At 38.5% G+C, this 23,149-nt stretch overlaps 1 protein-coding gene across 3 annotated transcripts in view; it reads right to left on the reverse strand.

The window, feature by feature from the left end:
• Positions 1-20,879, reverse strand: part of LOC123519378 (tether containing UBX domain for GLUT4-like) — a 31,333-nt gene extending 10,454 nt beyond the window's left edge. The window contains exons 1-8 of one of the 3 annotated variants that reach the window (XM_045280649.1): positions 20,663-20,879; positions 19,495-19,550; positions 19,129-19,298; positions 10,612-10,795; positions 5,406-5,494; positions 4,915-5,118; positions 3,188-3,294; positions 1,515-1,648 (exon numbers count right to left, since the gene is read on the reverse strand). In XM_045280649.1, the coding sequence (XP_045136584.1) occupies positions 1,515-1,648; positions 3,188-3,294; positions 4,915-5,118; positions 5,406-5,494; positions 10,612-10,795; positions 19,129-19,298; positions 19,495-19,550; positions 20,663-20,746 (1,028 nt within the window). In that variant the 5' untranslated portion in view covers positions 20,747-20,879. Of the gene's footprint in view, positions 1-1,514; positions 1,649-3,187; positions 3,295-4,914; positions 5,119-5,405; positions 5,495-10,611; positions 10,796-19,128; positions 19,299-19,494; positions 19,551-19,846; positions 19,866-20,662 lie in introns of those variants that run through there. The other 2 variants (XM_045280650.1, XM_045280652.1) reach the window with 2 other exon arrangements.
• Between the last annotated feature and the right edge of the window lie 2,270 nt (positions 20,880-23,149).

Raw genomic sequence — 23,149 nt, forward strand, 5'->3', positions numbered from 1 at the left:
GAGCTATCAGGGATATTTTAGCCAGTACATAAGCCTAGTGACTTAAAACTACTCAATCAAAGGGCAAAAAATGCCTATCAATGCAATCAGGATAGAAAAAAGAAAAAAAATCCAATATTCAGCTTATTCAGGTTTGTTTACTGTATGGCTATTGCACGTCTTCTTAGCACCATGAAAATGTACACCTAAACTTTTGAGTTTTTCTCCACGACTTTTAGTTTCTACCCAAAACATAATAAGGAGTTAATTAAGATTAGGTACATGTCTGTTCCCTTTGAGTACATAGTTGTCTCATGCCACTACAGAATAACCCTTATTTACCCATCAATCTAATATTACTTAACCCCTTCCATACCGCAAGACTGTTTTGTGGTACGTGCGTACCACGCGCAAAAGCGACCTCGTGGTACCGCAAGATGCCGCCGTGGTACGTGCGTACCACACCAATACATTTCCGTGTATAACCGTGGTCTGAGTGCGGATTTTGCCTTTTTCATGCTCCACGTGGTTCACTATAAACAAATAAACACTGGAGACGTTATTTTTAGCCACCTCAGCATAACAAAACCATCCCCCCCACTAGCCAATCAATATCGGAGTTAATTTTTCATGCATAAACTATAAAGCCAATCACTATTCTTTGACATATATTATTCCCACAGTCCCCCCTAGAACATCAGTTCTCTAGTATCGGCCGTGGTGAAACTGTTCTATTGCCTCTAGTTAAGAGATATTGGCGTCTGCTTCGTGTAGCAGCGATGAGGATTATCATAATTATGAGACAGATAGTGAGGATATACTGGAAGACTCTCCAGATGAATATGATTCAGACTATGATCCTGAAAAAGAAATAGGAGAGAGTGATAGTGACAGCAGTGTTGAAACCCTCTCGGCAAGTGAGGGGGAGCAGCCTAGTTATGACTGCCACCAGGTGCAGAGTGTGTGGTGCTGAATTTATGATTAGTGCACAATTTATGATTATGTTTACGTTTTCTTTTATTAATAAAATGACAAAAATATGTTTAGAAAAAAGTACATAACACTGAGTTAGAAAGAAATATAATGTGTAGATCTGGCCGTGAGGCACGTGCGCACACGGGCAGGGGGCTGCGGTATAGGAGGGGAACGCTTTGTTTATATCGGGGGGTGGCTGCGGTAAGGAAGGGGTTAAGTAATTAGGGCAGTTAGTGTAATGCATTCTTCAGCACTCCATCCAATGACAGAAACTGATCTGAAGATGGCATAAACTCTGCTAGGGATTCATATCTCTGACTAAACGAAGTGCATCACCTGAGACACTTAACATAACAACTGTCAGAGACTATTCTAGTCCCTATAATAGATCATAATTCAAGGAGGAACCTAAACCAAGTGCATAAGAGATATAACAAAATATATTAGATTCACCCAATGCATTTTGTGTCAATGCATTGCCTACAAGCACTGGCTATACTTCCAAACAAATATTGATGTCACACAATCATACTGTACACAGTAGTAAAGGTCAGACTCACAAGGCTTTCCTCTGCTCCTTGTATAACCGCCTGACCTCTTCTGCAGTCAGCTGAAAGAAGGCATCGTCCTCGTCTCCGGTCAGCGTGGGTGGTGCATCGGCCATGCTGAACACGATGGCATTATGGTCTCCTATCTGGTGATTAACCAAATGACTTACTGACTTTAGCTGCCAAACTACACACGTAATTTTGATAAAGGTAAGCAGGAAATGTGACTCTTCCTGCACATACATTATCCGCAAAAAGTATAGAGCGCTCCCCATTGAAATTGATGCTAAAAAGCGCTCTGAACTTGTTGCGTTTTCCGCCGCTGTCAGGCATATGGTTATTATAATTTCACATTTGGCAACTCAGCTGGCTATCTGGCAGCGCACTCAGCTTGTATTTTCCCACCTCAGTGCTCATTGAGTTCTTATGGAGGGAATTTATGTTACATTTTCCTCCTGCTTTCTACCCCCTATTTTCGTTGTCACGCTTTGTGGCGCTGCAGTTTTAGGAGACATTCATCCTGATGGCTCCTACTAACCTTAGTGGAGAAGAAAAGGCTTGTATTTTGGTCTGGAAGACTGAAAACATGTCGACGAAAGAAATTCCAAGACGTACAGGGCGGGGTGAGAGCACCATCCGACGTCTGGTCGCTACCTCTCGTGGTCTCCCACCCAATGTCGTACCACCTCGAAAACCTGTCCCTGGAAGGCCTAGAAAGACCTCTAAGTGTACTGACAACATCCTACGACGTGAAACACTCAATAATCCAGAGATTACAGCAGGTGAACTCAAAAGAAGCCATTCGACTTTGCTGGAAGGAGTGTCAGAATGAACCATACAACATCGGTTGCAGAAGGAGCTTGGTCTACCCACGTACAAGCCTGCTGCCAAACCACTCCTCACACCATCAATGGTGAAGAAAAGACTTGCGTTTGCACGCAAATACAAAGACTGGACTGCTGAACAGTGGAGGAAGGTACTTTTCAGTGATGAAAGTACCTTCAAATGTGTAAGACCACGGCCAAGGAGGATCAGACGTCCCAAGAATTCCAATCGTTGCTCTCCTCAGTACACCTGCAAAACAGTGAAGCATCCTGACAGTGTGATGGTGTGGGGTTCATTTAGTGGTACAGGGGGTCGTGCAGGGTTGTTTTTCCTTCCGAAAAATGTGACAATGAGAGCTGACAACTATATCAAAGTGCTAGATGACCATATGTTGCCTTTTTATGAAATTCATGGATGTGATTAATTTTTGCAGGATAACGCACCATGTCACAAGGCAAAAAAAGTGATGAAATGGTTGTCTGATCATAATGTTGAGCTTATTGAGCGGCCAGGTAACTCTCCTGACTCAAATCCAATTGAGAATTGTTGGAATTATGTGAAAAATCGGCTCTCAACCTGCAACACATCATCTGTACAGCGGCTCTCCCACGAGATCTTGAAAATGTGAACCACAGAAATGGAGCTGGATTACTTCAGAAACCTATCTGATTCAATGCCCAAACATCTACAAATGGTCATTAAAGCTAAAGGACAGATGACCAAGTACTAAAACATTAGTATTGCTTATTTTCATAACATTCTCATTATGTTTTTTTTTTTCCTTTGAGCGGGAGGGGCGCTCTATACTTTTTGCGGATACTGTACAATGGTTGATTACTGAAAGAGTATTCAGTACATACCTTGGTAACCTTGGGAGGAGGGGGCATCTCCTGAGGGGATGGCGTTGTAGTCAGGTCAAGTGGGACAGCACACTCAGCACCTGATGAGGAGAAACTTGTATGGAGTCCTGTAAGCAGCATATACAAGTGTTGACAGTACAACTATAAGGAGCAAACCATGATACAACACAACACAATTGTGACTTTGACTTTGGCCCTAGACACATACATATGCTGCCATAGATCAAGTGTCACCAAACATTTTTTTACAGTGAGCCAGACAACTAAAAGAATGATGAGTGTGGGCCACATAATTATTCTGTTCAATATTTGCAAGCCAGAACGAAAGCTCTGGGAAAAGACAAAAAACTTAGTTTAGCATTACATCTTAATCATAGGTGAGTGGTGTGCAATGCACAAAAACAAAGACAGCCAACATATTCATTTACTAAAAAGTTATCAAAAAAGGCAACGTTAGCAATAGCAAAAAGATCGTTACATCAGACCTATAGTCCTTCTACGCTCTGGAGTCACTTTGGGTGTGGACGCTGCGGTAAATCCCCGGCTCGCCACTATGCCAAATCAGCCCCAACACATATCACGTCACGTCATTCGTCACCTATTTACTAATTATTCTTATGTTTATTTCCCATCAAATGCTTTTTTAGATTCAATAAGGGTTTGTAGTGTTATGAATGCACTAGTATTGTAATATAGATAATAACAATTAGTATACATACATAAATAGCACGACATGTGGCAACGCTATTTTGCGGGGTTGTCAGGTAGGTCTGGGAAGGCAGGCAGGTCAAGGGTCGGGGATTAAGGTGGGTCAGGGTCATTCATTCATCACCTGGCCACCCACCCAGCAAGATGGAAGGAAGCGTCACGAATCGTGGTGGACCAATACACAGCCGAGAGAAGGGACTTATATACAATGTATAAAAATTTTTTTGGGAGTTTTCTTTACCCTTTTCTACAAAGTCATGCAGAGAGAGAGAGAGAGAGAGAGAGAGAGAGAGAGAGAGAGAGAGAGAGAGAGAGAGAGAGAGAGAGAGAGAGAGAGAGAGAGAGAGAGAGAGAGAGTGGGGTGGTGTAGGCTTAAAAGGGTCAGGCGATCTCTAATCCTTTTTAATTGCCCTAGTACTGGGAGAGATTTGGCAACACTGTAGCTGGGAAGTCCCCTTTTCCGGCCCCACCCAAAGTGACTCCAGAGTGTGGTTTGACTATACTGTAGTGTGCACATATCTGAATCTCACAAACTAAACTTCTAAACATAAAATTCAAATAATCAAGTTTAAATTATATCATGAAGTCTTGTTTTTTTTTATATCAAACAAATTCAAGTACCGTCGGCGGGTCTGATGAACTGACATCGCAGCCCAGATCCAGCCCACGGGCCGTACTTTGGTAACCCTTGCCATAGATCATGCAGTGTGAAAACTGCTAATAGCAGAACAAGACTAACACACATTTACTAGTGTCCTACAGCTTTACGAAAGCTACACCACTTAAATAGTCAGTGTTCTTATAATAAGTGGTGTATATATATTTGTTGCAGTGTAATATAATACTGGCAATATTTCCTTAAGCATATTACTTCTCTTTATAAACATTTAGTTTTCCTTGACATAACTTAATAACTGAGTGGGAGAGCAAATAAAGTAAGGCACAATGCATTCACTATTAGGAAGATAGTGTTAGTCCAGCTTTGTGACTGTCACAATATAACTCTGTCACCAGCTCACTTGAATGAGAAGGCACGGCAGGTGTGGCTTCCTTGAGGATCACTGGAGGGATAGAGGCAGGGATCTCTTCCATGCTGACATCCATATCCTGGGAGTGATAGTTCTGTTCTTCCCTGGGGTGAGACACAGCAGAGGCAGGAGGGTACTTAAGAGCTACACTGTGTCCCCCAACATCATTCTCCACAACTGGCTTTTCTTCCTCTTCTGTTGATTTAACAAAAAATTCAATACTGACGATTCATTATTTGTGACATTTTTATCCTTCTGAAGATTCACACAAGCACAAATGATCTTAGTATATATTTCTATTATTTTGATAAAAAAAAAAAATAAATAAATAAATAAATAAATCGTGCTAAGGAATGGTTATAAGTACAGTATAGTATTAAATCATACTTAAAATAGCATAGCAAAGTTCAATGAAATACTAAGATATGTTCCTTCATAAGCTTAATATTGTAAATGTATGGGAAGCATAGAGCAGCACTCACCCAGCTCTGGGTGGTGAACGGGGCGGCGTGCCAGGGAGGAAGACACGTGTGCCTGACAGCCAGCTGATGACATGCTCTGGACACTGTGCCTGTCAATCAACACAACACTAATGCATAATACAAAACACTAATGCATAATACAAATCACTAATGTATCTGTCTGCTATATAATTACTTAATACAAGGTATATGGCCAATAAACAACATGTTCTATAGTTAAACAAATTTCCATCAGATTTTTATGGATAATTTTTCTTAGCAAATCAATATTTCTGTGAATGATGCATGACAATGGCAATGCACAGTATTCTTAACAGCTAATTCACTTTGCAAATTTACATTTCCTTACAAATTTCAAGTAATACCTAAGATGGAGGCATAGTGCCACATATGGAATAAAGAAAAAAACGTCATTTAACTTCAAGATTCAAAGGTTCAGGAGCAATGCCACATATAATGACAAAAAGAAAAATTCTGAAAATGCTATGAAAGTGACAAAGTATAAGAGCTGGGATGTTACAGACAACATCCCACAACCAACACAATATGAAGAAACAATCCTAATGAACTCCAGCTCCTTACCTCTAAATCATCACAGATATGTAATCTGTACAATGTAGGATGACTCTCTTCCTCTTGCGCACGCACGCACACACACACACACACACACACACACACACACACACACACAATTATAGTTGCATATGTTCCACCAAAGACTAATACATGGGGATCAGAAGAGCATAAAGATATGCAAAGAGAGGTGATAAACTGCCTAGATAACATGATAAGAAGAGATAGAAGAATACTCTTAGTTGGAGACTTTAACTGTAAAAAAATAAACTGGAGAGAGAAGGAAGTAATGGATAATGCTGGGCAGTGGAGTGAGAAAGTGTTACAGTTGACTATGGTTAATGCAATGGACCAGTGGGTGGAGGAGTCAACAAGGTACTGGGGGGAAGAAGAACCATCGTTGCTTGACCTGGTTTTCACAAAGAAACCAGATCTCCCTCCAATCATACAATAACTTAGTCCAATGGGGAAAAGTGATCATGTGACATTAGAGATGCAAATGCAGGAGGAAGATGAGATAAGTTAGAGAAGATTATAAAGGAGAGAGATTAAATTATGCAAGAGCAGATTTTGAAACATTAAGGATTTATTTTGTTGATATTGAGTGGAGTAATATTATGTGCAGAAAGATTGTACAAGAGAAATATGACATATTCTTACAGAAATACAATGAAGGAGTAAAAAAGTTTGTTCCTGTTTATAGAGTTCAGAAAAAAAATGCATGCTTGGTACAATGCTAGATGCATACAAGCAAAAAAGGCAAAAGATAAAGCATGGAAGAAACTCTTAAAGCAGGGAAATGACTATAACAGACAGCAGTACAAAGATGCTAGAAATGAATATATTAGAGTAAGGAGAGAGGAAGAAAGAATTTTTGAGAAAGATGTAGTGAATAAAAGCAAAGATGAACCCAAACTTTTCTACAAGTTTATAAACGGCAAAACAAAGAATAAGGAAACAATTGAAAAAATAATTAAAGAAGGGAAGACATACCAAACAGAAGGAAATGTGTGAAATAATGAATAAAAGCTTCAAAACGGTATTCACTGCAGATGATTTCACAGAACCTAATAGGACATTGGATTGCCAAGGATTACAGGAGATTGCAGTGCACAAAGAGGATATTGGAAGATTACTGGATAAGTTGGAAGTCAGAAAAGCAATGGGGTCAGATGGTGTATCAGGCTGGGTATTAAAAGAATGTAAAGAGCAATTACTGGATCCAATTTGGGAAATAATTACAAGTTCAAAAAAATGAAGGGAAAGTTCCACTAGAGTGGAAGAGAACCAACATAATACCGATATTTAAAGGAGGAAAGGCAACTGAACCACTGAACTACAGACCACCAGTATTACTTACAAGTGTCGTAGGGAAGTTATGTGAAATAGTTATCAAAGAAAAATGGGTTAAATTTCTAGAAGAGGAGCAAGTCATATCAAACAGACAATTTGGGGGGTTCAGGACAGAGCGGTCATATGTATCAAACTTATCAAGCTTCTACTCGAGAGTTATTGCAGGACTTGAAAACAGAGATGGATGGGTAGACACAATATACCTGGACATTAAAAAGGCTTTTGATAAAGTCCCGCAGAGAAGACTTCTTTGGAAACTAGAGTACATAGGAGGACTGCTTGGAACCTTGCTAGAATGGATAACAGATTATTTGAAGGATAGGGAAATGAGAACTGTGATCAGAGATACATACTCATCTTGGGGTAAAGTAACTAGGGTGAGTGTTAGCCCACATATGTTTCAAGTTTATGTAAATGACATTCACATTGGGATAAACAGTTATATAAATTTATTCGCTGATGATGCAAAGTTGCAAATACAGGTAACTCTTGATTTACATGTGTCTAATTTACGAGTTTTTGTTAATATGTGACCGAAAAAATATTATAATATTCAAATTTGCGTGATCGGTTTGTTTATACGCGATTTGGCACAACCGCATTTTCAAACTGAGCGTCAGACACAATTTCAAACTGCGCGCCAAAGAGTGGACAGCGACGACGAGTGCTTGTGAGGGGTGAAGACATTGGCATCCTGCGTTTATTTTTTTATTAATGTTTACTTTTAGGAGAGCATAGGGGTTTGGTTTAATGAAAATATACATTTTTTTGTGATTATTCATTCATTTGGTCCATAACACCCTAAATTATCGCTCTGTGATGTTTATTTGCAAAGAACAAATGTCATTTCTCCCAGGAAGCCATTTTTAAATGCCCCACACTCTTGCGTCATCGCCTGAGTCACACGGAAAAAAATGATGTATCATACATTGCTTATTTCAACGTATAAGATTTTATATGAATATTTTTCTCTCGATAAATTTCACTCTTTGGCATCCTAGCCATCAGCAGGAGAGTGGAGGTAGCTAGCAGTGAGATCACAGACCCAGTGTTTGGGTGGACATGGAGGAAGAGGGATGTCCCATTTGTTGCTCTATAATTTTCAGAAGTATCATCCTTACAGGCATAAATTACCGAGATTAGAAACAGAAACATCAAGATGTAGTAAAGCAACCAAGACAATGATAAATAAGCATAGCTGTCACTGATAGCTGTGATAATATGCATAAATCATATGCATATCATCACTTTGTGGGTGAGGCAGCCCACCACACACTGTGGCTGCCTCACACATGCTGTTAGATGTCTTAAACATTCGTTTCATGACTAGTTTACCATCACAACCAGCCTATTATCATTATACAATAAAAAATAAATGTTGACTACACTATTCCAAGAGATTATTTTGACACAGGTTAGAAGTTGAACCCAGACTGGTGATAATACCTTCACAGTGTCTCTCTGTCACCTCAACACACCAATCATAACTCAGAAGATGTCTAGACCACTGGTAATGTAGCAGATTAACGTGACACTGCTGATGGCACCTCGCGACGCCCTGACTTATGAGTGAACAATATTTTCTAGAGAAGCGGGAATCTGATGCATTATCATCCTATCATGTTCCAGGAAGTCACCATTGTATACACAATCATGTGTAAAAATGTCATGTCAATGAGATTAATACAAATATGAAAACAATGACCAAATTGAAAAAAATCTTTAGGAGCGGATATCTCAAAAGTAGGTTTTTTACACCAAAAATTTCACTAAATCAATGTAAACTCTGATCCCCTTTTGTTTGGTAACATCTTAAAGAATAACTCAAATGCAATATTTTGTGGAGCCAGATTTTTATAATGTCAATTGAAAACGAGATACAGACACAGAGACTATGACTTTTTTCAGAAACATTGGATTTTTTTTTTCAAAGACAAAATAAAAATTAGAAAAACAGCGCCCTGAATAGTTGCGTATATGTACAAAGTTTCAATGGTATTTTTTTCAGTAATTAACCGAAACAAATTCTGTGAAATTAAAAAACGAAAACAACAGTTTTTTCTCTGCAACCATTCACCAAAACTTGATGAAATGGACAGAATAGCCTATTTTTAACCCTCTCAAACAAAATATTAAAGTTTCAAAACAATTGGGCTTACTGTATGAAAAAAGTTAGGTTTTTCTATACCCTCCTTTATACTGTGGGGTTATTTTTGATAAGTGGATTTTTGATAAAGTGGAAAAGCTCAGAGGAAGATGGTGACTGACTGTGGTGTGAGTGATGTGACGCAGTGAGTGTTGTGTTTACATATTCTTTGTTTTGTTGTTTTCTCTTATAATTTTTTGCTTTTCCCTTTACTTTAAATACACTTTTAGTATTCAGAATGGTAAATAACAAAAATATGTTAATTTAGACAAATAAAGAGTATTTTGTATGAATTTTTTTTACCATATTCTGCATCCTCCCTATTATCTATTGTTTCTTATGAGAATGACAAGTTTGTTTTACGCGAATTTTGATACACGCGATGCCTCTTGGAACACATCTATCACGTAAATCGAGTTACCTGTAATGAAGACTAACAAGGAAAAAGATCTTGGAGTGATTATATAAGAAAATCTGAGCCCTGATAAACACATAAGCAAGATATTTGAACTATCATATAAGATGTTAACTAATATAAGAGTGGCATTTCATTACATAGATGAAAATATGATGAAAAAAATCATCACAAGCATGATACGCCCAAGGCTGGAATATGCAGCAGTGGTATGGTCTCCAAGCTCTAAAAAAGGATATAAAAAAATTGGAAAGGATACAGAAGATTGCTACAAAGATGGTGCCGGAATTAAAGGACCTCACATATGAAGAACGACTGAAGGAAATGGGACTGCCAACCTTAGACGATAGAAGAAAACGCAGGGACCAAATAACAATGTGTAAGATAGTAAATGATATTGAAAAGATAGACTTGGTGCTGTTGACAGAAGATGGAAGAGCATGAGGACATGAAAAGAAGATCAGGATGAGGCAGTGTGTGAAGGATATTGGAAAATACAGTTTTCCACACAGAATGGTGGAAAAATGGAATGCATTGGATAATGGAATTGTTACAGCACATAGTGTGCATTACTTTAAAGAAAAACTAGATAAATGGAGATATGGAGACAGGACACTATAAGCCCCGCTCAAACCCTGTACAATACAACTAGTTAAATACACACACACACACACACACACATTCTCTCTCTCTCTCTCTCTCTCTCTAAGTCAATATACCTTAGCATACACTTTCCCCCAACAAGGCCAAGGGTTCTGAGGGTGACTTTGGCTAGCTCTGGACAGGTGATCCTGCGCATGGCATACACCAGCACCACCTCCTGGCCACTCTCCACAGCTGGCAGGAACTCTTCCCCGACACCACTGTTCTCCCGGTGGTACTCCAGGATCTCCCATAAAGTTGCTGAGGAGTGAGACCGTTAGTTTTGCCTAATTTTGAAACTTCAGTACCATGTACCCATAAAGTTGCTGAGGAGAGAGACCGTTAGTTTTGCCTCATTTTCAAACTTCAGTACCATGTAGTACTTTGTATCTCAAGTCTGTACTGCATTCTTGAACTAAAAAACATGTTTCATTATATATTTTGAAATACAACCACACTCCACTCTTGTTCCTCTTTATCTCTGCTTAACAAAAATGATATGTATACTTCAGGGAATATTTTATCAAGAAAATAATCTTGAATTCTACAAATATGAAACAATAAAATCTCTCTCTCTCTCTCTCTCTGTCTGTGTGTGTGTGTGTGTAATTCACTGTTTGATCTGCTGCAGTCTCTGACGAGACAGCCAGACGTTACCCTACGGAATGAGCTCAAAGCTCATTGTTTCCGATCTTGGGATAGGCCTGAGACCAGGCACACACCACACACCAGGACAACAAGGTCACAACTCCTCGATTTACATCCCGTACCTACTCACTGCTAGGTGAACAGGGGCTACACGTGAAAGGAGACACACCCAAATATCTCCACCCGGCAGGGGAATCGAACCCCGGTCATCTGGCTTGTGAAGCCAGCGCTCTAACCACTGAGCTACCGGGCCGTGTGTGTGTGTGTGTGTGTGTGTGTGTGTGTGTGTGTGTGTGTGTGTGTGTGTGTGTGTGTGTGTGTGTGTGTGTGTGTGTGTGTGTGTGTGTGTAGGCACTGTGAAACTGCAGCACCCCCTCTTTCCACTTGATACTATTGATAATATTCAATATAATGCATTTTTCTTTAATTTTCCTCTTATACTTGTACAATATACAATCCTTAAGCTTAATGTCAGTAGCAATCCCTCAGTTTAAATATAAAAATTTTTTTTAAATCTTTGTATGGAATTGCACACATCACAGTTCCAGTGGCAAGGACTTTGACTGCTTTGCACATGTGCACATATGAGGCTATTTGCGGGGCTGTGAGGGAGAAGGAGCACTGTCATTCCCACAGTACCGACCTTGGCACATTGGTGAAAGGTAGTATTTATTTTTTTACTTCGAGTGTGTTGTGCTTAAAAAAAGATGTACCAAGGAGAAAATTATTCATCGTTTTGCACGAGAAGAATGAATTTAATTTTTAAATCAAGATTGAACTATGACAGTTTAGATTATAGTAATTAAAACATGTTTGATTTTCTTCTTTTAGGATACATACTACCAAGTTTCTGAATAAATTTTCTTATATTTGTGTGTTTCCTTTAACAAAATATTAGAACAACGGCTAAACATTTCTTGGAGGTGCACCCTGACTAATATTAGCTACAAGCCACCACTGTGTGTGTATTTACCTAGTTGTAAATACAACTAGGTAAATACACACAGTGGTGGCTTGTAGCTAATATTAGTGAGGGTGCACCTCCAAGAAATGTTTAATTAAAACATGTTTGATTTTCTTCTTTTAGGATACATACTACCAAGTTTCTGAACAAATTTTCTTATATTTGTGTGTTTCCTTTAACAAAATATTAAAACAACGGCTAAACATTTCTTGGAGGCACACCCTCACTAATATTAGCTACAAGCCATCACTGTGTGTGTTTCACTGTTTGATCTGCTGCAGTCTCTGACGAGACAGCCAGATGTTACCCTACGGAACGAACTCAGAGCTCATTGTTTCCGATCTTCGGATAGGCCCGAGACCAGGCACACACCACACACCGGGACAACAAGGTCACAACTCCTCAATTTACATCCCGTACCTACTCACTGCTAGGTGAACAGCGGCTACACGTGAAAGAAGACACACCCAAATATTTCCACCCGGCTGGGGAATCGAACCCCGGTCCTCTGGCTTGTGAAGCCAGCGCTCTAACCACTGAGCTACCGGGCCGTGTGTGTGTGTATTTACCTATTTGTATTTACCTATTTGTGTATTACAGGGCCCGAGCTAAGCTCTCTGTGTCCTGTCTCCTTGTCCATTCCTGTCATATCTCTCATCTGATTGACACACACCGCGTCAACGACATGACTGCTCAGTTTATTCCACTTATCAATGCTGCGATGCGGGAAACTGTATTTTCTCACGTCATTTAGACAGATGTCCTTTATTAACTTTTTTCCATGTCCTCGGAGATAATTACTTGTGGTCACCTTTATCAACTCTCTATCCAGTATGTCAATCTTGTTCACCAATTTATACATAGTTATCATGTCTCCTCTTGTTCTTCTCTCTTCTAATGTGGTCAGCCCCAGCTTCCTCAGTCTTTCCTCATAGTCTAACTCCTGAGTCCTGGTACCATCCTTGTTGCCAGCCTTTGTACCCTTTCTACCTTCTTCACATTTTTCTTCATATGCGGTGACCAGACACATGCTGCATATTCTAACTGGGGTCTTATTAAGGTACATAATATCTTCTTCATCATTCCTTCATCTAGGTAGTGGAATGCAAGGCCAATATTTTGAAGCATGTTGTATGTTTTCCAAAAAATCTTGTTAATGTGTTTCTCCGGTGACAAAGTGTTTTGCACGGTTACTCCTAAGTCTTTCTCCTCATTGGTCTCTTTAATTTTCTCATCACCCAGCCTGTAATCCCTGTTTGGTCTGTATCTACTTCTTCCCATTTTCATAACATGGGTCTTGTCTATATTAAATTCCATCTGCCACTCTTTACTCCACTCATATATTTTATCAAGATCTTCCTGTAACTTGTTACAATCTTCCACATTCTTTACTCTCCTCATAATTTTAGTATCGTCCGCAAACATGTTCATATAACTGTCAATTCCTACTGGCATATCATTAACATAAATCAAAAACATGATGGGACCCAGCACTGACCCTTGTGGAACTCCACTGGTTACCTTCTTCCACTCGGACTTCCTTCCTCTCACCACTGTTCTCATTTCTCTTCCCATTAAGTAATTTTCCATCCATTTTGCTAGTTTATCATTTACTCCTCCAGTCATCTTTAGTTTCCACATCAGTCTATTGTGTGGTACTTTATCAAAGGCCTTTCTCAAGTCCAGGTAGATAGCATCCACCCATCCCTCTCTATGTTGTAGTATGTCAGTCACTCTTGAATAAAAACATAATAAATTGGATACACGATCTTCCTTTTCTGAAACCAAACTGCCTTTCACTCAGAATGTTTTCACTTTCTAGATACTCACTCCACTTAGCTTTAATTACTTCTTCACATACCTTGCACAATATACTAGTCAACGATACTGGTCTATAATTTAGCGGTTCCATTCTACTACCATTCTTATATATAGGCACAATGTCAGCTCTTTTCCACTCTTTCGGGACTAATCCTGTTCGTATGGAGGTTTCCACAATATCAAATACGGGGTTCAACAATTGATCCTTACATTCATTTAGCAACCTCCCAGATATGCCATCAGGCCCCATTGATTTATTAATATCCAGATTGCTTATAATTTTCCTTACATCTTCCTTAGTAACCATGATGTCCTGCATTTGCTTTATTTCCGTAGGCCTTCCTCCCATAAAATGCTCCTCCTTTGTAAACACTTTGCAAAAGTTGTCGTTCAAAATTTCAGCTATCTCTCCAGCATCTTCATATACTTCTTCCCCGTTTTTTACCTTTTCTATTGCCTCCCTTTTATTTAGTTTTCCATTTATGAATTTGTAAAACACTTTTGGGTCACTATCACAGTTTTCCACCACCCTCTGTTCATATTCCTTCTGTGCTGCTCTCCTTACTTCACATGTGTGTGTGTGTGTGTGTGTGTGTGTGTGTGTGTGTGTGTGTGTGTGTGTGTGTGTGTGTGTGTATTTACCTAATTGTATTTACCTAATTGTAACATACGGGAAAAGAGCTATGCTCGTGTTGTCCCGTCTCCATATCTATTAATGTCCAGCTTTTTCTTAAAATCATGAATATTCCTTGCGTTGACCACTTCCACGTCTAAACTATTCCATGCTTCCACCCTTCTATGAGGGAAGCTATATTTTTCACATCTCTCCTATAAGTGGCCATTTTAGTTTTTTCCCATGCCCTCTCGACATTCTTCCATTCCACATACACAGATCTTCCCTATCCATTTTTCCATGCCAATCATCACTCTGTATATTGCTATCAGGTCTCCCTTTCTCTTCTGTTTTCCAGGGTTGGAAGTTGCATTCTTTTCAGTCTGTCTTCATAAGTCAAATCTCTTAAGTCAGGCACCATTTTGTTGCAGCCCTCTGTACTTTCTCTAGTTTCCTTATGTGTTTCTTTAAGTTCGGAGCCCACTGTATTGTTGCATATTCAAGCCTCGGTCTTATCATTGCAGTAATTATTTTCTTCATCATTTCTTCATCTAGATATACGAACGCCACTCTTATGTTCCTCAATAAGTTCAATACTTCTCCAATTATTTTGTTTATATGTCTCTCTGGCGATAGGTCATTGGTAATTGTCACCCCAAGGTCTTTTTCTTCATGACTGGTTTTATGTCTTCATTTCCTATCTTGTACATACTCCTGATTCTTCTTTCACTCTTGCCAAACTCTATTTTCTTGCATTTTGTCGTGTTGAACTCCATTTGCCATGTACAGCTCCATTTCCATATTCTGTCCAAGTCTTCCTGGAGTAGTTCGCAATCTTTGTCACATCTCACTTTTCTTAACAATTTTGCATCGTCTGCAAATAGGCTCACATAACTGGACACCCCATCCACCATGTCATTTATGTAGACTGCGAACATTACTGGTGCCAACACTGATCCCTGTGGAACTCCACTCTCCACCAATCCCCATTCTGATGGTCTGTCCTTAATTATTGTTCTCATTTCTCTTCCTACCAAAAGTCTTCCATCCATTTTAGTAAACTGCCATGCACTCCTCCTACCATTTCAAGTTTCCAGATCAGTCTCTGGTGTGGTACCTTATCAAAGGCCTTTTTTAAATCCAGATATATTCCATCAGCCCAACCATCTCTTTCCTGTATTACATCTATCACCCTCGAATAGTAACATATCAGGTTTGTCGTGCATGAACGCCCTTTCCTAAAACCAAATTGACACTCACAAAGTATGTCATTTTTCTCCAAGAAGTCTGTCCATCTAGTCTTCACCACCCTCTCACACATCTTAGCTACCACACTTGTAAGTGACACTGGTCTATAGTTCAATGGGTCTCTCTTGTTACCTGATTTATAGATTGGGACAATGTTAGCTCTTTTCCAGTCTTGGGGCACTACACCTTCCCTTAATGAGGCATCAATTACTTCACAAACTTTTTCTGCCAATTGCTCCCTGCATTCTCTTAAAATCCATCCTGATACCCCATCAGGTCCCACAGCTTTTCTCACTTCTAAACTCCCCATCATGTTCTTGATCTCCTCCACAGTTACTTGAAACTCCTTCATAATCCCTTTCTGTTCCATTACCAGTGGTTTGTCAAAAGCAGTCTCCTTTGTGAATACCTTCCGAAAGCATCCATTCATAGCCTCTGCCATTTCCTGGGATCTTCACTGCATACTCCATTTACTTCTAAACTTTCAATACTTTCTCTATTTTTGATGTTGTTGTTCACATGTCTGTAAAAAGCCTTGGTTGGTCTTTACATTTATCAATTATATCCTTTTCTTGTTTCTTTCTTTCTTCTCTTCTAATCAACACATATTCATTTCTTGCTCTTTTGTAACTTTCCCACTGCTTAATCCGTCTTTTCCTTCTCCACCTCTTCCATGCATCCTCTTTTCTTGTTCTAGCCTTTTCACATCTATCGTTAAACCAGTCCTGCTTTCCAACTTCTCTATGTTGTCTTATTGGTACAAATTTTTCTCACCTTCTTTGTATATTTTTATAAATTCCTTCCACTTTTCATTTGCTCCTTAGCACTCTTGAATTTCATCCAATTTGTCTCTTGAAAGAATTTCTTTAGGTTTCCAAAATCTGTCTTGGCATAATTCCATCTTCCCACTTTATATTCTTCATTTCTTCTAGATTTCTCTTCGTCTATCACCTTGAACTCCAAAACTGCATGATCACTCTTTGCTAAAGGGCACTCCACCCTCATCTCCTCAATGACCATTGGCTCTGTACTAAAGACCAAGTCCAGTCTTGACGATGCTCCCTCTCCTCCAAACCTAGTATCTTCTTTGACCCACTGAGTTAACACATTTTCCATTGCCAGTGTCAATAGTGTATTTCCCCATGTTGTCTCTGATCCTTCCATTGACCAGTCCTCCCAACACACCTCTTTACAATTAAAATCTCCCATCATTATAGTTCGTTCACAGCCACCCAACATTTCTTCCAGACATGTTCCTGTATCACTTATCATTTCTTCATATTCCTGTACTGACCATGCATTTGTCTTAGGTGGTACGTACACCACTATGTAGTGCCTCTTTTTCCTTCATTAGTTTCTGCTCTGATCTTTAGCACTTCTGCCTTTCCCATACCTTTTTCACTTGATCCACCTTTATATCTTTTTAACCAGCAACATCACTCCTCCTCCCATCTTACCTACTCTATTTCTTTTCCAAACGTTATATTTCCCTTCTCCAACCTTCATCAGGTCTTCTCCTCTCTCAGTTTTGTTTCAGTAAGACCCACAATATCTGGGTTCTTGTCCTCAAGTAATCGTTGAGTTCTAAAATCCCCGATATCACTCCATTTATGTTGGAATACATTACATTTCGCTCATGTGTGTGTGTGTGTGTGTGTGTGTGTGTGTGTGTGTGTGTGTGTGTGTGTGTGTGTGTGTGTGTAATTCACCTCGGTTGTCTGTAGGTCACCCAGCCAGTCTTTCCCATTACGGAGCGAGCTCAGAGCTCATAGACCGATCTTCAGGTAGGACTGACATCACAACACACTCCACACACCGGGAGAGCGAGGCCACAACCCCTAGAGTTACATCCCGTACCTATTTACTGCTATGTGTGTGTGTGTGTGTGTGTGTGTGTGTGTGTGTGTGTGTGTGTGTGTGTGTGTGTGTGTGTGTGTGTGTGTACATATATATTTCCTTTAATAAAATATTAAAACAAGGGCTAAACATTTTTCGGAGGAGCATCCTCACTAATATTACCTACAAGCCACCACTGTGTGTGTGTGTGTGTGTGTGTGTGTGTATGTATATATATATATATATATATATATATATATATATATATATATATATATATATATATATATATATATATATATATATATATATATATATATATATATATATATATATATATATATATATATATATATATATATATATATATATATATATATATATATATATATATATATATATATATATATATATATATATATATATATATATATATATATATATATATATATATATATATATATATATATATATATATATATATATATATATATATATATATATATATATATATATATATATATATATATATATATATATATATATATATATATATATATATATATATATATATATATATATATATATATATATATATATATATATATATATATATATATATATATATATATATATATATATATATATATATATATATATATATATATATATATATATATATATATATATATATATATATATATATATATATATATATATATATATATATATATATATATATATATATATATATGTTACACCGTTTGTGAAATTGCCCATTTCATGAAATGGGCAAACCCAATTCATGAAATGAACCTAACCTAACCTAACCTAACCTAACCTATCCTAACCTAACTAACCTAACCAAACCTAACCTAACCCAATTCATGAAATGTGCAATGGAGAGGCCATTTCATGAAATGGTTAGGTTAGGTTAGGTTAGGTTAGGTTCATTCATAATTGGGTTTGCCCATTTCATGAAATGGGCAATTCTAAACAGTGTAACATATATATATATATATATATATATATATATATATATATATATATATATATATATATATATATATATATATATATATATATATATATATACTGTATATTGAAAACCTTAAGAAATCATTCAAATCCCATTATGTACAAGTAAAAATAAATCTACACCTACAAGAAATAACAAATATTTCTTGTATGTCAGAATTACCTATCTTACTATCAGCCTAAAATTTTTAAAGATCCAGACAAACTACTCCTTCAAATGTGGCTGTGCTCACAATAACTGATGGGACAACACAGCAGGGATGGACACTAGACAAACACAGCTGCATCTGTCTTAAAAAATAACACCATGCAGATACACAAGTTTGCTGAACACTTTCATGTATTTATTTATTCATTTTCAATACAAGAGGCACTGGCCTTGGAAAAAAACATTCTAAAAAAGGACCACTGAGGTGAAAAACTTACTTGTACAGGGAAAATCATGGACCAGGCGGAGACCCAACTCTGTGGCAATGTGGACATTGACAGAGGCTGGTGAACGTAGCACAGGTGCCTCCACCATCTCCAGCTGGCACCTGTTGGGCAGCCCTGCATGGCGTACATTGCTGCTGCTGTCCAACACACGCCGCAGGTGTCTGTTGATCACACACACACACGTGCATGCAATGCATCAGAATTTACTTTCAACTAATATTTGTGGAAGCTGTATATGATTATTCTCATTATCTTTAAAATTTCTATAGTTATAAAGCTATCCCATAGACATATGAGCACATATTCCACTGCAATTACATTATACATAAAGATTATAAGATCATATCAAGTTCTTACTTCAGGTCATACTGGTCAGGATTCAGGCCTTGCTTCAAACTGGCTTCCTCAATGATCTGAAATATTATGCTTTATTTACTTAAAATCATCACTAGGCTAATTTGAACACCAATGACCACCATAGATTCCTATACATTACAAGAGTAATAATGAGTCCATGCACCGCTTGCTACAGGGCACAAGTCAGGGGTGGCTCTGTGCCACAGCCCCTCCCTACACTGGATTAGTCAACCTGCCTCTATACTTAGTTAGATTTAGGAACAAAAATATGTAATGCAATGATGCTTAATCAAATGTTTAAAAATAATTAAAATGTTTTAAGAAGTTTATACTCTATCGAGATCAAACTAACCATATTATGTATTCAACTGAGGGGACCCGCTGTTCAATTCACTTTTGTGCCACAAATCATCTAACAGGACCTGTCAAATATTAAAACCTGGAGAGATAGAATATGAAATATAAAATTAGGGACAGTATTTGCTATGGGCAATGTGGGAGACCGCCCAGGGTGCCATCTATTTGGGAGGCTCAAGAGTGCCCCTCCGCTGTCCCCCGCAAAAAAAAAAATAAATAAATAAATGAATAAATGAATAAAAATAAATAAATAAAAAAATCACAATTTTTCTACATTAATACTGCTAATTTCCACGTCGTTAGAGGAGTGGTTGCTTGACCGTCCCTTCTATTTGTAATAAAATAGCAAATAACATAGTTACTCTAGTGTTTATGGCTTTGTGCATTGGGGAGCTTCGCCGATGGGTTTGGGTTTGGTGATGGGGTTTGTGATGGAGGGTTCGCCCAGGAAGTATAAGTAGCCAGGACCGCCTCTATAAAATACCAAAGCACACTGACGGACAGATCTCCACCTCAGCCAGCCCTATCGCCCTTCTCTGGCCTTACCCGGCCAGTGCACCCAGTAGGCAGTCAGTTCTGACACCGGGTCACTATATGATGTGAATACTTGAGCCTTGACACGTAAACTAGACACTAGGCAAGCAATACTGGGCAACCTACAATGACCCTTGACAACCTAGTCTGTCTAAACCAACAGTATTAACAGCTGAAGAAAGAAAGGTACAGATCCACAACAGAATTAACGGCACGAGTGACCCTTGCCCTGTAGCCGTGACCTCAGAGAAGACAGTGACCCAGGGTAATCCGTCACCTGCAGGATGCTGGTGTTTGGAGTGACCTTCACGTTGACCCGTCGTCCAGCGGGGCACAGCACGGTCACAGACATGCCGGCCATGATCACAACTTGCTTAATATTTAGGTTAGAAAGTTGCACGGTTATGGAGCTTCAATTCATGGTGTGCGAGTACTGTCTCTGTGCTCGCCACAAGCCGCAGGAGACACGGTGATGATCTTGCGGGAAACTGTCACTGATTGCAACGGCACTTCCAGCTATCTAGTGGTAACATTAAAAAAAAAATTATCTTTATTATCTTTTACTGAGTTTATATGTTTCACTCTACGGTGAAAAGATGAAATACAAAAGCTGCACACAAAGGAGCCACATACTTTCCTTGATTTGAGCGCTTGAGAAAGTACTTCACCTATTCCAGCCTTTATCAAGAAAAAAAAAAATAAATAAAATGAATAGACTAATAGAGAAAAATCTTCAAGAAAACAATTCATATCAAAATTCAATCTTAGACAGTCCACTCGACTTATTGTCGTTGACACTATAAAATGCCAACCTATTGAGCTGCATGTTATAGACCATGGTACATTATTGTACCATGGTATAGACCTTCTAGTATCTTTGGATATAGACACAATCAGCCAGCACAGTCAATCACTGCACGGCGTCCGCGAGGGATTTCTCGTTCCTCATAAATAAATAATAATAATAATAAAAAAAAAAACACTGGCCACTTCATTCCTTCATGCACAAGAGAAAAGACTGGCAGACGTATAAAACTTCATTGTAATCTTCCAATTGAATAAGAAGTATGGGATGGTATTGAAAAAAAAAAAAAAAAAAAAAACAGCATTGTCATTTAAGTGTTAAAATTCAGTGGGTAGTTAATTCAGCTAACCAATTCTAATGCCGATCCCTTCAATGTATGTGGTTGCAAAATACACAGACAATATATGAAAATAAATAAAACATTATCATAATCCTCGAAATCTAAGTATACAGTAGTGGTGGGCAAGAACCGTAAACTCAAGTATTCAAGGAACCGGTTTCTTGGGCGGGCGGAACCGTCGGAACCGGTTCCGACGGCCGGTGAATACCGAATACCAGAGTCTCGGAACCGCCAGTGCGCTGCTTGATGAATACCAGGCGCGCTGGCGGTTTCTAGAGTCTGGTATTCATCAGCCCGCGGAACCGGTTCCGGTGTCACATGCCAAAGCGTGGCCCGTGACAAAGTGTTTAGTTGGGTCTTCTGCGCATGCGCGGCCCGGGAGCGAACGACAGACACTATGTCATGCCTATAGCTATGACAGAATGTGACAAGTGATATTGTGTGAATTTAAACAATTCAATTTTTTTTTTTTAATATCACGGTAGCCATTGGCTTTCAGCATGTATCGGTGGAAAGACTAGTGCCTCACTATGGTAGAAAAGAACTAAAGAGCAGAAATATCACTATTTGTTTGATTTGGGTGGCCTAAAATATGCTGTGACTGAAAACAGTGTTAATGTAGCTCATTTTTCAATGATACACTATACATGGGCCTTGAAATGTATGTCATACCTTCTCCATAATCCCGTGGGATGTTTCCATGCCATACTTTGTTACAGCAGGCCGCGGCGTCGTCTACTCCCGGATCGCGCATGCGCAGAAGACGCATCTAAACACTGTCACAGCCATGGTACAATAACGAGAAAAAGTTATTGTACCATGGTCACAGCCAAGGTTAAATAGACCCTGGTCACAGCCACACTATATCACGGGACACCGGAATTGTTACCTCGGGGGAATCAGTAGAGCATGGTTATTGGTTAGTGAATGCCAGAGTCTGATCCCCAGCGCATTGTTTGACGGTTACCAGGGAAGGGTGTAGTGTCCCAGGATTCATCTACAGTAGATTACTGACTGGGATGATTTTAGAATGCAAAGTACTGACTCCAGGTCCTAATTATAATCTGTGATGGATACTGAATGACAGTAAATGTAAATGGCTGTGCGGTTCAGCTAATGATATAATCTTATATCACACAGGATTCCTTTAATAATATACATGCTTGAACTGTCCTATTTCGCTTCGATGCCATTGTCTTAGTAGATTTGAATGTGATAAATAATTGTTCTAATACCACAAATTTAGGTATTATCTTGATATATACACCTTAAATACAGTGTTCTAGAAAAATCCTTGGTGCCTAGAAAAAAAAAATGCGTTATGATTCGATAGAAAAAGTTATTGTATAATCAGCAAATAATGAATTATGTGTGTGTAGGCAAATTATGTTTGTTTTTTATCATGAGAATGACGGTCGCGGGTCCCACTCTCAGTTTTTTTTTTTTTTTTTTCTTGCCCATCACCCCAGCATGGGTATTAGGTAATTTTTCATTTATTCTTTTAAGATTTAAACTTTCTTGGATTTCTATAAAGAATTATTTTTTAATTGTTTATTTATTTTTATTTACTTCTCATTTTTTATGTTTACTTTTAAGTATTAACATTAAACACACACTCA

This window comes from Portunus trituberculatus, chromosome 45 (assembly GCF_017591435.1).
Source record: "Portunus trituberculatus isolate SZX2019 chromosome 45, ASM1759143v1, whole genome shotgun sequence".
Lineage (NCBI taxonomy): Eukaryota > Metazoa > Arthropoda > Malacostraca > Decapoda > Portunidae > Portunus > Portunus trituberculatus.